The 12,892-nt window shown below is 30.7% G+C and overlaps 4 protein-coding genes across 4 annotated transcripts; 1 reads left to right on the top strand and 3 right to left on the bottom strand.

The window, feature by feature from the left end:
* Positions 1 to 916: 916 nt before the first annotated feature.
* On the bottom strand, positions 917 to 5,240 carry LOC131848050 (craniofacial development protein 1). The gene is made up of 4 exons (XM_059197807.1): positions 5,157 to 5,240; positions 2,204 to 2,723; positions 1,675 to 1,858; positions 917 to 1,436 (listed from the first exon to the last, which is right to left on the bottom strand). The coding sequence occupies exons 2-4, from the start codon at positions 2,721 to 2,723 to the stop codon at positions 1,343 to 1,345; spliced, it is 798 nt and encodes a 265-aa protein (XP_059053790.1). The 5' UTR covers positions 5,157 to 5,240; the 3' UTR covers positions 917 to 1,342.
* LOC131848049 (nucleolar GTP-binding protein 2) lies at positions 2,812 to 5,074 on the bottom strand. Its single transcript, XM_059197806.1, has one exon. It carries the CDS (start codon positions 4,965 to 4,967, stop codon positions 2,898 to 2,900), a length of 2,070 nt encoding a protein of 689 aa, XP_059053789.1. The 5' UTR covers positions 4,968 to 5,074; the 3' UTR covers positions 2,812 to 2,897.
* Positions 5,241 to 6,169: 929 nt separating the features above from the next.
* On the top strand, positions 6,170 to 8,604 carry LOC131848186 (transmembrane protein 170A). The gene has a single exon (XM_059197966.1). The coding sequence runs from the start codon at positions 6,509 to 6,511 to the stop codon at positions 6,905 to 6,907; it is 399 nt and encodes a 132-aa protein (XP_059053949.1). The 5' UTR covers positions 6,170 to 6,508; the 3' UTR covers positions 6,908 to 8,604.
* On the bottom strand, positions 8,478 to 12,798 carry LOC131848185 (centrosomal protein of 135 kDa). Its single transcript, XM_059197965.1, has 2 exons — positions 9,550 to 12,798; positions 8,478 to 9,411 (listed from the first exon to the last, which is right to left on the bottom strand). Exons 1-2 carry the CDS (start codon positions 12,673 to 12,675, stop codon positions 9,268 to 9,270), a joined length of 3,270 nt encoding a protein of 1,089 aa, XP_059053948.1. The 5' UTR covers positions 12,676 to 12,798; the 3' UTR covers positions 8,478 to 9,267.
* Positions 12,799 to 12,892: the final 94 nt, after the last annotated feature.

Here is a 12,892-nt window from a genome sequence, read left to right as displayed (position 1 = left end):
ATCCAGGTTAGCGACTACCTCAATAGGGATAAGTTGTGAGTGTTGGAGAAGTATGGGATTGTTAGTAATGGATACTACTGGCCCCGTTGCAATATTATCTACATTAACTCACCAGGACACACCACTTTTGCTATATTCTCCTGGTTCGGTCTGCGCTGGACATCATTACCCCATCAGCATATACCATTAGTTCAGGCGGGTGTACAGAATTCCTTAATAGGACATTAAAAAATAGTCAAGTAGGAGTATTGTTATTAATTTATTATTACTTACTTACACATTAATTCGGGTGACACTTACTATATGAAGTACTTATAAAAAAAATTGAATATAAAGCCATTCGTATGTAAAACTCGTAATGTGAAAAGAATCACTACATAACCTAACCGTGAATACAATTATTAAAAAAAATTAAAATCGTTTACAGTGAAAAGATAAAATGATGATGAGAAACATGAATAAATTGTATGAGTTCTCGTATCTGGCAGATAGTGGAAGGGCTCGAGCAAAATACTGCCAGATTGAACGCGTGGTATTTCGGGCAATTGATAAGGTATAACTTTTGTTTGAACCAATTGAAATTAAATAATCACTGTTTTGTTACGGAACATGCCCTTTCAAATAGCCTGCAAAAATGATCAGGAAGGTAGGTAAACTCCATTACGTGAAACGGAGGAATAGATAAATATAATTATTTATAATAATTAATGCTTTACGATTTTAATCTTTGGGTAGATTTCTGTGTAAAATTACTTAGTTATTTTTAGACTGAATTGATTCAGATTGGAATGATTTAAGCACTCTAATATACAATAAAACAAAAAATATTTAGTATTCCTATGAGAACATTTATTAAATAGTGCAATAAGGTAAGGTTGAATCCCATGCTTTTAATTAAGCACATAACATCATCCCACATCACAGCGGTGGTATAACCACAATGAAAATTGTTGACATTTGCGTAGACAAATGCGACGATCAAAAAATGTGGATTAAAGTTAGCGCAGACAAAGGACCACTCTCAGCACTTTTTTACACCCACCAAAACCCATACAATTTAATCAATAAAGTTACAATTAGACTAAGTACTTAAAACCTCGTTTTTTGCTCACAAGTGTTAAAAGTGTATGCTGTGATTTACAGTATTCAGGAACAATTATGGCCTTTTTAAAATACATAAATCGCGAAATACACAATGGGTGATTTCCACATCCACGGAAAATCCTCTGTGCAACTTTGATAAAGCATCGAAGGATGATTTATTGATGATTAATCAATCATCTATAGTATGCTATTTATCCAGTCAAGTACAACCTTTTGTATGGCATATAAGTAAGTCTTTTTATCGTTTACTGCGCCGGCTCATTCTCAGATCTCGTTCTATTTCATACTGGCGTAGATCAGCTCGTTCCAAAAAATCTTGTCGATCCAAGTAGCTGAAAGAAATATGTTATTTCAACATCAATATGCAACAGAAGGAACAATATTTTTCACTCTTTTAAATACTAACAAGCTAACCGTGGATAATTATGACAGTTAAATACAAATCATTATGCCTTCTCAGTAAAAAGATAGTTGAATAATCATTATTGTATGGAGTAATTATGTGTGTTAATAAATAATTATTGCACCTGCCATCCAATATCAACGAAAAACATTACTTAGTACACTCACCCAGCCTTGCCTTTATTGTGACTTTCAATTTCTTCTTCTATGCCTTCCTCTTTCTTATATGTTAGCCAATCAAGTTTGGACTTCTCCAAAGTAGATAGTTTAGCAGTTTTGTTTAAATTATTCAATAAACCGGACAAGCCACCTGATGGTCGGCCGCGTGATGATGGACCATCTAATTTACTAGCTGTAAATATAAGAACTTAAATTGAAATTTTAATTTGAAAATATATTTGTCAACCCTAGTACAGTTAGTTACTTGTTATGACAATTCTTTCTTTGCAATTCTATATTGTTATGTGACTACTGATTTTATTATATTAAATTCTTCATACTATGTGTATAAATCAGTAAGGGCCTACATAGCGAGAAACACATTGAACATGCACAATGTTGTCATCTTACTAATATTGTAAAGATGAAAATTGTGGATGTTTGTTACCCTTTCACACAAAACTACTGAATGGGTTCTATATTCTTGTCCCATTGAATAAGCAGACAGTTAATATTTAAGAAATGCAAAAAAAATCACCTGCTGCAGGGCTTTCAGCACTGTTAATTTTTTCTTTTATGACATTATTTTCCACAACAATGGTTTCACCAGCAAATTCAAAAATACGTCTTTCTCTAGCCTTCTCATCATCATTACTTCCTTTAAAACTGCCAGATGGCTGTTTTACTGCATTATCAACTATACTATTGGCATTCGTTTTTGTAGGTTGACATGTTGGTTTAGGTTTAGTATCAGTTCCATCTAAAAATTTTGCCCATAAATCATCCTCATGTTTCTTTTGTTCTTCTGGATCTACAGCTTCTTCAGTTACTTCAACATTTACTTCTGTTACTGCCTCCAGCTTTTTAATGTCATTCCTGGATTTTATTTTCTTCTTCTTGATTTCATTACATTGTTTACTTGCTTTTCGCTTTTTTGTTTTGTATTCTAATTCTTGTTCATACTGTAAGTCTGTTTCCTCATCTGCTGATCCTTCCTCTGACACCTGTTCTACTTCTCCAGGTATATAATCCTCATCACTTTCACTACCTGATGACATCTGAAATAATAAATGATTGGTACCTTTATTAAAAGTTAATAATTAAAATTACAATATTTTTTTACAAATAAAGTTACCTGTCTAAATTATTATTTCTTAATTTTAATTGGGTAAATATAACACAATTTAAACATTAAAGAAATAGTTTTAAAGTAATTTATTTTTAAACATAATTTACACCACTTTTTTTTTATTTCTATTGCGGTTTTTTACATTAGACACTTCATAAAAGTTACTTCCAGTTTTAGTACGACGTTGAGCTCTATCTATTGCTCTTTTTTGCTTTGCTGTTAGTTTTTTGGAATCAATCGCCTTATTGTCATTGTTACCCTTGAACTTTTTATTTTGAGGAATGTCATCTACTATAAAAGCTCCACTCGCTGATTTTAGTTTTTGTCTTTTAATTTCCTTTACTGTATCTGGATCATTTGTCAAATAATCTTCAACGTCACTACAAACAAGTTCATCATTACTATAAAAATCACTTATAACTGAAGAGTTGTCATCACTATCAATATTCTTATTATCATCTTCTATTTCTTCACTTTTAGTTTCATCACCTTCAACATCATCTATTCCTTTTAGTTCATCAGGTATATTCATTTTATCAAGAGGTTTAACATCATCATCATTGTCAAACTGTAATCCCACTCTAATTTTAGCAAAGTCTTGAGCGATAACAACATTGTTTATAGTAAAAGTTGGCTTTTCTGTCACATTGTTCTCTTTTTCTATAATTGTACCCTCCTGGGACTCCTCTTTATTTACATCCTCAGCTCTAGCATCAGTTTCTTTAGATTCTGTTTCTTTTTGCTGTTTACTTAAAGGAATCTCAAACCCTTCTGGAGCTACATAAAACGGAAGTTTACCTCTTTGCCAATCATTAAGTACCATCCTTGCCACTTGATTGACATCAGGTTCTCCTTTTTTTAATAATTTACCTGTACGGGCTGCATATTTTTCTAGAAATTCTGTAGCTGTTTCCCATCCATCTACTTTATATGTTTTAATTAAATACTCTTTCCTCACTCTTTTAATGACTTCCTCTATATAATCATCGGGATTTTGTACTAATTCTACTCTTACAACTCCTTTCAGTACTTTTTCTGTGTCTGTTTCAGCTGATGGGTAAACAATACCAGGACAATCTATTAAAAATATTCTTTTCATTAAAGTAATATACTGCCATACTTTAGTTTCACCAGCAATTGGTGCAACTTTACATACCTTCTTTGATCTAAGTGTATTAATAACTGATGATTTTCCTACATTTGGATAACCAATTAATCCTACACTAATTTGTTTCTTATCAATATGTAGCTTAGCAAACTGGCGTAGAAGATTAATAAGAGAACCTTTTCCAAATGGATGTGTCATAGAAGCATGGAAGGCAACTGTAGGATATTCAGAGCTAAGTATAGCTACCCATCTCTGTGTTACCCAATTAGGAACTAAATCAACTTTATTTAAAATAAAAATCAAATGCTTATGTGGTTTCTCTTCCCTGAGAAATTTTTCAACATATGGACTTCTTGTACCCATTGGATCTCGTGCATCAAGAACTTGTAGCAGTACATCAGATGAATCAATAACTTTGTACAACTCATTCCAAATCCTTTTACTCATTCCAGCACCAAATACCCAGTCTCGTTGACCTTCTTTTACACCTGAATCTTCACGGACTCTATCCACATCTTTAGATTCATCATACTTGTTAGAACTCTCTTCCACAGCTTTTGATAATGCTCCTATGTCACTGAACTTTAAGTTCACCCTTTTTCTTTGTTTTTTAGGCCCGAATGTTTTGTCAAATCCTTCAGTATCCAATAAATGTACTCTAGCATTCTTAGCTTTCTCATTTAGTAATGTAATGGGCAAATTGGTTGGTTTCATAACCACTTGATATGGATTTTTAATAGCAGCTCCAAATTCTTCTTGAAACTTTTGTAGAGCATTTTGCGAAATAACTCTAGAGTTTCCAAACCATTTTTGATTAGGTTCAATGCGTGCTCTTGTACCTGAAGGCAACCAACCTTGAAATGGTGCGGGTGTTAAAATTTTTCCAGTCTTATCTCTTTTAGCTTTGAAATTGCGATACATCTGCAGCCTTTTGATAGTTCCTTTTGTCCTGGCATTCCCAACACCTTTGAGCCCTTCAGTGGGCCGATCAGGATTCATAGAATGGGCCGATTTATTGAACCCCTGCTTCCGCGGGGCACCAGGAGCTGACCTGACCTTTCCCATTGTTTTAGAATATAAACTTAACTGAAATAATATTTTATTAAATATAATGCAAGATCACGCGGATTACAATTTTGAGGTTAACACAATTCACTAGATTAGGGGCCAAACCCAAGTCTGGGAGTGCGCGATTGTACGAACTTCACATCACTAACTATGCGAATAGTAAAAATATAAAATTTTGTTACAAACCTTATGGTATCAAATTAGCACGAGTAACAGCTTGAACTTATAAATTATTTGTTCAAAAACTTTCATTTGACAAACATTTCAAATCTTTCAAATACAATTATAATAGTTAAAATACGAAGAACAACATCGACATTCGGCACCAAAGGTGTTGCCAGAAATGAAACATGAATGAGCACCCGAGTATTGCCATATATAGAGTAAGTATTCAATGCATGCTGATAAACCATTACTTTGGTCATATTGGGTCATATAGACAAAAATTAACAAGGTACGATTCCAAATGAAACGTAGTTTAATAAAAAACGCTAGAATATACAGTAAGACATGTTTTTTTAATTAAGCATGTTTCCGTTTATTTAAAACAAATATGAATTAAATTGTCATTAATAATATTAAATGTTACAATAAAAAATATATATTATTCACATAAATAGTAATTTTACATTTAGTTTCAGTATACATAAGATTTATACTCTTAGTGTCATGGCAGCTTAAATAATTATTGTAAAATTATATATATCGTTTACGATACGATATATAAAATATCGTAAACTTATAATATATATATGTTATAGTTAATTCGAATGGACAATACCCATTTTTTATTTCGCTTTAAAAAGTGTAATTAATTCATGCGTCTATTTCTATCTGAGGAATTACGTAGATTTCAATGACATTTATAACATGTAGGTAAGTACTTACATATTTTAATGAGTAAAAAATGTGTTCAATTGCAAAACCTAAAATGTAAGTACTTAAAGGTACTTAAACAAAATAAAAAAATACTAATGCAGCATATATAAAATCTCTATAGCGAGTTTTTTAAGTATATTGTTGTAAAATAGTATTAACTACTTGGTAATATAAGAAGCAACTTTTTCTGATTTTTAAAAAAGCAAAATTTTCATATTATATTAACGTCATTGCAGTAAGCAATAATAAGCTGTCAAGTTCACAGAAAACAGACTAAAGACAAGTCTTCAATCGACTGTCTAATCTGTGCTGAGAATTGTCACTTCTATCAACACTGTTTCAGAATTTTCAGATATTAATTATTACATTATATTTCGTTAAAGTTCTGTAAACATTATCATAATTATGTGTTATAATCATATTTATTACTACTAATTATTTTCTAATATTACTAGAATTGTAATGCATTCAATTCTGGAAAGATACTGTTTGTTACTGATGCATAATTTTTTTAATAATTGGTAATCAAGAACCAAGGTTTTATCAAATTATGCCATAATTACACGCACTGTCTTTTTGATGGTTAAGACTATTTCTAGAAATTTAATGAATAACAAAGCTGTCCCGATGCCTTTGAGCTTTCGAACACGTAGGACAACATGTATGACATGTTGTCAGAGTTCCGCGTCTCTGAATTCGATTCTTTCGTGGATATATTAAGGTTGACTCCTGGGGACCCATTAAACAGATTTGGTGAAATGTGGTATCCAGTGTTTCTGTGGTCTTTGTGCTCTTCAGTGTTTGTACATACTTGTGCTGCCCTCGTCTCTTTCGGGACTCTAAGAAAACATAAATATGGTAAATTCTTTCCTGTTCTTTTAATTGTGATGGGTGTGGTGAATCCAGTGACTGCAGGCGTGGTTAGTAGTGCTGCCATCGCATTTATATATCGAGCTGCCGACTTAACTATGCCCCCAATACATGCAATGATATGGGGTATTGGACAGACTGTTTTAGGAGCTGGTATAGGATTCACAAGAATTTTAGCTACTCTGTAATATTAACAAATATAACTCCTGTTTACTCTGTATGTAGTTAATTATGTTGCAATATTTATTACCATACTAGTGTAATTGTAGTTTAAATGAATTGAAGGTCAATTATCATAGAATTATGGTTATGGAAATTTTACAGGAAGGTGCTGAAAATTGATGTATAATTTCCTCTTTAATATTGTAAAATATGTAATTGTGTAATCTTGTATATGCTATATTCTATTTGTTATAGTTAATATGGAATGTAAACTTTGATACATTTTGTAAATACTTTCACACTTCATTTCACATCATTTCATAATTTATTCAGTTATCTTAATTTTCTCGGCACTATGTGATAGGTAAAGAGAATTCAGATATGTGAATAACCACATCACAATAAAAGCCTTGATAAATCCATTCCCAAATATTATTCCTATAGGAGAATTTCCTTCTAGTTATCATTATGCTGTGAGATACAACATGGCATAGTTCAATAAGTTAGTGTAACTGTGGCCTAGCTATATAGGAGCAAAGTATCTAAAGAAAACAGTCCGGAAATATGTAAATATGTGTATTATAGATAACTATAACATATAATATATAATTAAATGACTGATATGTAACAATCAATACTTTAAATGCATTCCATATAAATACACTGTATAACTGTTTTATGATAATAAATAATACAAATTTCTTTCTCCTTGTCTACTAAGGGACTGGGCGATAGTTTTTTTATTTCAGTATAACAATACTGATGTATTAAAATGTATATGTATTGTCTATATGGAACAAGATCATTGTTGTGATACAGTTGACCTGACAATACATTTTTATTTTTAAATTTAAGATTATCAAGCTAATTGTATATAGTTTCAACAAGCAAGTTCTAAAAAGTAGGTTCTATATTTCACAATTTTTTTCTGTGTTTTTAAGCAATATCTTCAACTCTTTGAAGCATGCTATTTTTGTTTTCATTGATATTTAATGTAAAGACTGTCTCTTATATTTTAAAATCAACTTCCCATTTGTAGTTGAGCAGTGAAATTGTGTATTCAAAGTAAAATAAAATTATCCCCACCGAATTTGCTCACTGGTTTATCATATTTAAAATCTCATATAAATGTAAACTAATATAATATTAGCTTTATCTTTGAAGAAAGTATTTTGTTAAGACATACACAGCACAAACATCTACTTAACTCAATTTGTACTTATCTATCTGTATGTTCATAATTTATTGTAATAACAATTAACATTACATATCAGTTTAGCAAGTATAGATTTAAATAGACTTTACTTTTAAAGGTTTTTTTACAAATATGTCAATATATTTATAATTTTTGCTTATAAATTTAAGTCTATAATTATGTACAACCTTTATTCAACAGAGCGTAATGTGGTTGAAACACCACTCAAATATTAAACAACACTAGTATGATTTTGTTGTAAAATACAATGTAATTTAATACAAACTTTGTAAAGGAGGTGGCATTATCATATTTATCCAAAAATAATAAATGCATTTTGTATGCTTTGTTTTGTTTTTATGCTAATGTAAATTGTAGTGTAGTCTTAAATATTGTTTAGCTTACTTGCCAGTATTGTGACTTACTCATTAGGAACCAAACTATACCCACAACTTAAAAAGCGAGTAGCACAAAAAAAATATAAGTATTATTTATAATTCTTGCTAACTAGTGTGTATTGGGAGGGAAAATGTTATTAGTTATTGACTGGACCAGTGGCTCATTGCCAATATATATATATATATACCATGTCAAGTTACTACATCCGTAAATCAAGGCTATGTATAATGCTTAAAACAACAATAACACTGATATGACTGACACTGATATACAGTGGTCATATCCAATTTCGATGTGACAAGTGATGTTGACATGCTCACATTCCGCCAGGTATATTTTGAATCAAATATGGCAGGGGTCAAGCCTACCTTGTTAGCTTTTTATTTGTATCAGCCTGATTTAAATTCAGGATTTCTTGTAATGTGTAATTATATGACCTAACACTCATAAAGAGTGGTGTATTCAGAGTAGCAAAAAAATATTTTGCTGTTACTAAAAATAGTTTTCATTATTAAAATAAAATTAATTATTAAAAACTTAATTTCATGTTACATGTATAAATTCTAAACTTATTTATTTACTAAAATACATCTTTTAATCACTTGTATTCCATCTTAGGCACCAGTATATTTAAAGTTAAATCGAACCTGCAACCATCATGTAAGGCAGACAACAGTTTTATATCCATAATGAACTACAATTTAATTACTATATGTCCATTTTACATTTCCAATAAGAGTTGTGCAAAATATTCTCATTTATTGTAATTGAATTTCTAACAGGAAAGATCAATTATAATGTACCACTATGTGTATACTTTGAGAATTTCTTATGCAGTTTTGTATATCGTGTGCTGTCTTCGTCATCCTCATGACTAACTTCATGTATAGTTTCTTCCAACATCAGAGGTAAGTCAAGTTCTGTAGTTAATGTAGCCTGCGAAATAGAAAAATATATACATTTCAATAAATTACCTATATTATAATTTTAGATGCAAACAGAAATACTAATAGTAGATATGCATATTTAACTTGTTCTAAAGTTCATTATTTCAGTTCAGAAATTGATAACTACCTCATTGATGTCTCTGCGACTAAGCCTGGATACACGTTCTTGTAAAGACTTTGTTTCAGAAGTAGCATCTTGCAATGCTAATTTTAGTTCTACTACTTCCTTTCTAGCATTGGATAACAGTTTCTCTGTACTCCTTAAACTGTCCTTCAAATCATCCCTTTCTACTTCTAGTTTACCTTTACAAGTTGTCAAGGATTTAATTCTATTTTCATATAATTTTAATTCTGAGTCTGTATCACCTATAGTCCTTGTTGCATTTGAATTTTCAATTTCCATATTGTTACACTTTTGTTTCAAATATGAAATATTCTGTTCAAGAATCAATTTTTCTTCATTTACTAGTTTAACTTCATTTTCTAGAGCACTTATCTTACAAGTCATTGATGCAAGATGTGCAGACTGAGAATCAATTATATTTTCTTTGTCTAAAAGTTTTGCTTCTAAATTTTGAATCCTGCTAGTATAGGTTTGCAATTGCATTGATTTAGAAGCAGACTCACTTTCTAAGGAATGATTAGTGTTTTCTAATATATTTGCTTCTACAGAAAGACTTGCAAATTGTTCTAACATATCAGACCTTTCAGCTTCTTTCTGAGACAACATTTCTTCAATTCTTCTAATTTCTGCAACATAATGTTGTAACTGCTGTTTTAAACCATCAACTTCTTTCCGTGATTTTTCATATTCAATTTTAGTTAACTTTAATGTTCCATTAGCATCTCCAAGGCTATTTTGTAAATGCTTATTTTCTATAATAGCGGCGTCAATTTGCTGGGTTAATCTCAAAATTTCACCATTTAAAAATGCTATTTGAGTTTCATAATCTACTAATTTATGTTCTGACATCTTATTAACATTTAACTTTCGTTTTAAATCAGATATTTCATTCTGCAATTTAGTGATATCGTACAATTGAGATTTTATTTTCTGTTCTAAAACACTTACAGTTTCTGTCTTATGATCCAATTCAATGACCAATTTATCATGTTCTTGATCTATTTTTTTTATATTGTCGATTAAGTTTGTTTTATCATTTTTCAGAGTCATAATTTCAGACTGTAGCTCCTTACACTTTTTTTCTAGTGAATCAATTGTGTCTTTAGACAAACTAAGTTTCTTTTGTGTACATAATAGTTCATTTTGTATTTCATTACTACTTCTTTCAGTTTCCAATTGTATATTTTTTATCTGGCTAGCTAATGTTTTTTCTTTAATGACATCACTCTGCATCCTTTTAATTTGTTCTTTTAAAAAAGTGCACTCATCTTTTAGATGATCAGTAGAAGCTTTTCCAGTCCTTTGAGTCATTTTATAAGATGAATTTTCTTCTTGCAAAGACTCTATTTCTCTTTGCCTGAATGCCAAATCTCTTTTTAATTTATCTATTAAATCCATTGCTTCCTTATATCGCATATTATATTCATTTTTATCTTTATTTAATAATTGTGTTTCATGAGTTAATTCATCTATTTTATCCCTTAACTTTTGTATGTCTTTTCTACAATACTCATTCTTATTGTATTTTGCAGTACTTAAACTCCTGTAATGACTCAACTGTTGACTTAAAGAAATATTCTCCTTAGATAATTCTGTATTCTCTGCATTGAGTTGACTAATCATTCCTTTATAGTTTTGTTTAGTACCTTCATCATACTGGTATATTTTAGATTTAATCTCTTCATTTTCTTTCTGCAGCATGAGTATCTTTTGCTCTTTTTCACACAATTTTGCATGCAGTTCTTTCAAAAATACAGCTTCATGACTGGAATTATTATGACCCTGACATTTTAATAAATGGTTATTAAATATACTGAAAGCTTCTGTTACCTTTTCTTGTATGTCTGACATGTACTTTTCATAAGATTTCCTTTCATCTTCAAGAAGTGTTTGCAACTCATCTTTTGTTGGGCATTTTTTATTACCTTTGTTCACACAATCAGTACTGAACTGACCATGACTCAATTTGTTCAACTGAGATAAAGACAGTATTTTATCTTGTAAACTTTTGTTGAGTTCTACCAAATCTTTTATTTCTTTTTGCAATATATCCCTCTCCTTCAAAGCAACATTCAAGGCATTTTGATCTTTTTGAGTTACTGGAGTAAGTATGGTTTCTTTAGAATGTTGTTGGGATAGTTCTTGTTCGAATTGTAAATTTTTCATAGTGAGACCTTCTATTCTTGTTTGTAAAAAGTTAATTTCGTTCATCATGGCAGCCAATCTCTTGTTACAGTCTTCTTCAACCTTTAAAGCTAATGTATCTACTTTTTTCAATTCTTCCTGCAATGCTTTATTTTTATCAGCAAGGCTAAGGGCTCTGAGCATAGCTTCATGTTGTTTCTCTAGTCCTTTATCAATTTCCTTCTTTAAAGTGTCATTTGTTGCTTCCAGTTCATATAATTGTTTCATTAAAGTCTGTAGCCTACTATCGGAAGTTACATTACAGCAATCTTTATTAATTGCAGCAATTGGTCGCCCACCCTCTAATAGCATATTTAACCTTACAATTTCATTATCCCTGTGTTCGACTTGATTTTTAAGAAGTAATATTTCATCACAGTACTCTTCACTTTTCTCTTCTAGTAAGCAGATTTTTTTTAATAAGTCTTCTGTAATATCTCTATGAGTGCTGATATTATTTTTCTCGTTACAAATACACACTTTTGGCAACATGCCGTCGCCACCATCTTTTCTTCTGCTTTTATTTCTACTACTTTGTGTATCAGCACATAGACCTCTGAGACTTAAATCTCTAAGGTCGTGTTGTAACTTACTGATAGTCGCATCTTTTCTCATTAATTCTTCAGACATAGATTTAATTCTTCTTTTATTTTCTTTTGAAATCTTAAGAGTGTCTTCCTTAAATTTCATAATATTTTTATGCAGTTGATTGTTTTCTTGTATTAGTTTTGCATTATCAGATTTAAATGGTTCAGCTTCGAGGATTAAACTGTCGCGTTGCTGCAGTGCCTCTTTTGACAGGTCCATATAGTGCTGTAAACTCCGTGTAGTCTGCAACAAATCAGCAAGAATACATTCTACTAAAGGAACTGCCTCTAAGGGTAAACTGTTACTGTAGCCTAATTCTTCTAGTTTATGTTTCAAGTTGAAATATGTTTCTCCCATTTTTGTGTGTTATTTGTTTCCTTTACTCTTTTAATTCGTTATCTGTAATATAATATAATACATTATATTTAAAAATTAGTATTACAGTAAGTTTGTTTTCAAAATTTAAATGATTAATATGCCTCACAGAGCTTAAATACAAAAACTCTATATCTATTTACCACAGACCACAAAGAATGAAGACTACATCAAGAAATAAAAAAAGAAAACTACACAA

This window comes from Achroia grisella, unplaced genomic scaffold, assembly GCF_030625045.1.
Source record: "Achroia grisella isolate CSIRO2021 unplaced genomic scaffold, CSIRO_AGI_Agris_v1 utg546, whole genome shotgun sequence".
Taxonomy (NCBI): Eukaryota; Metazoa; Arthropoda; class Insecta; order Lepidoptera; family Pyralidae; genus Achroia; species Achroia grisella.
This window is presented reverse-complemented; position numbering and strand designations above follow the sequence as displayed.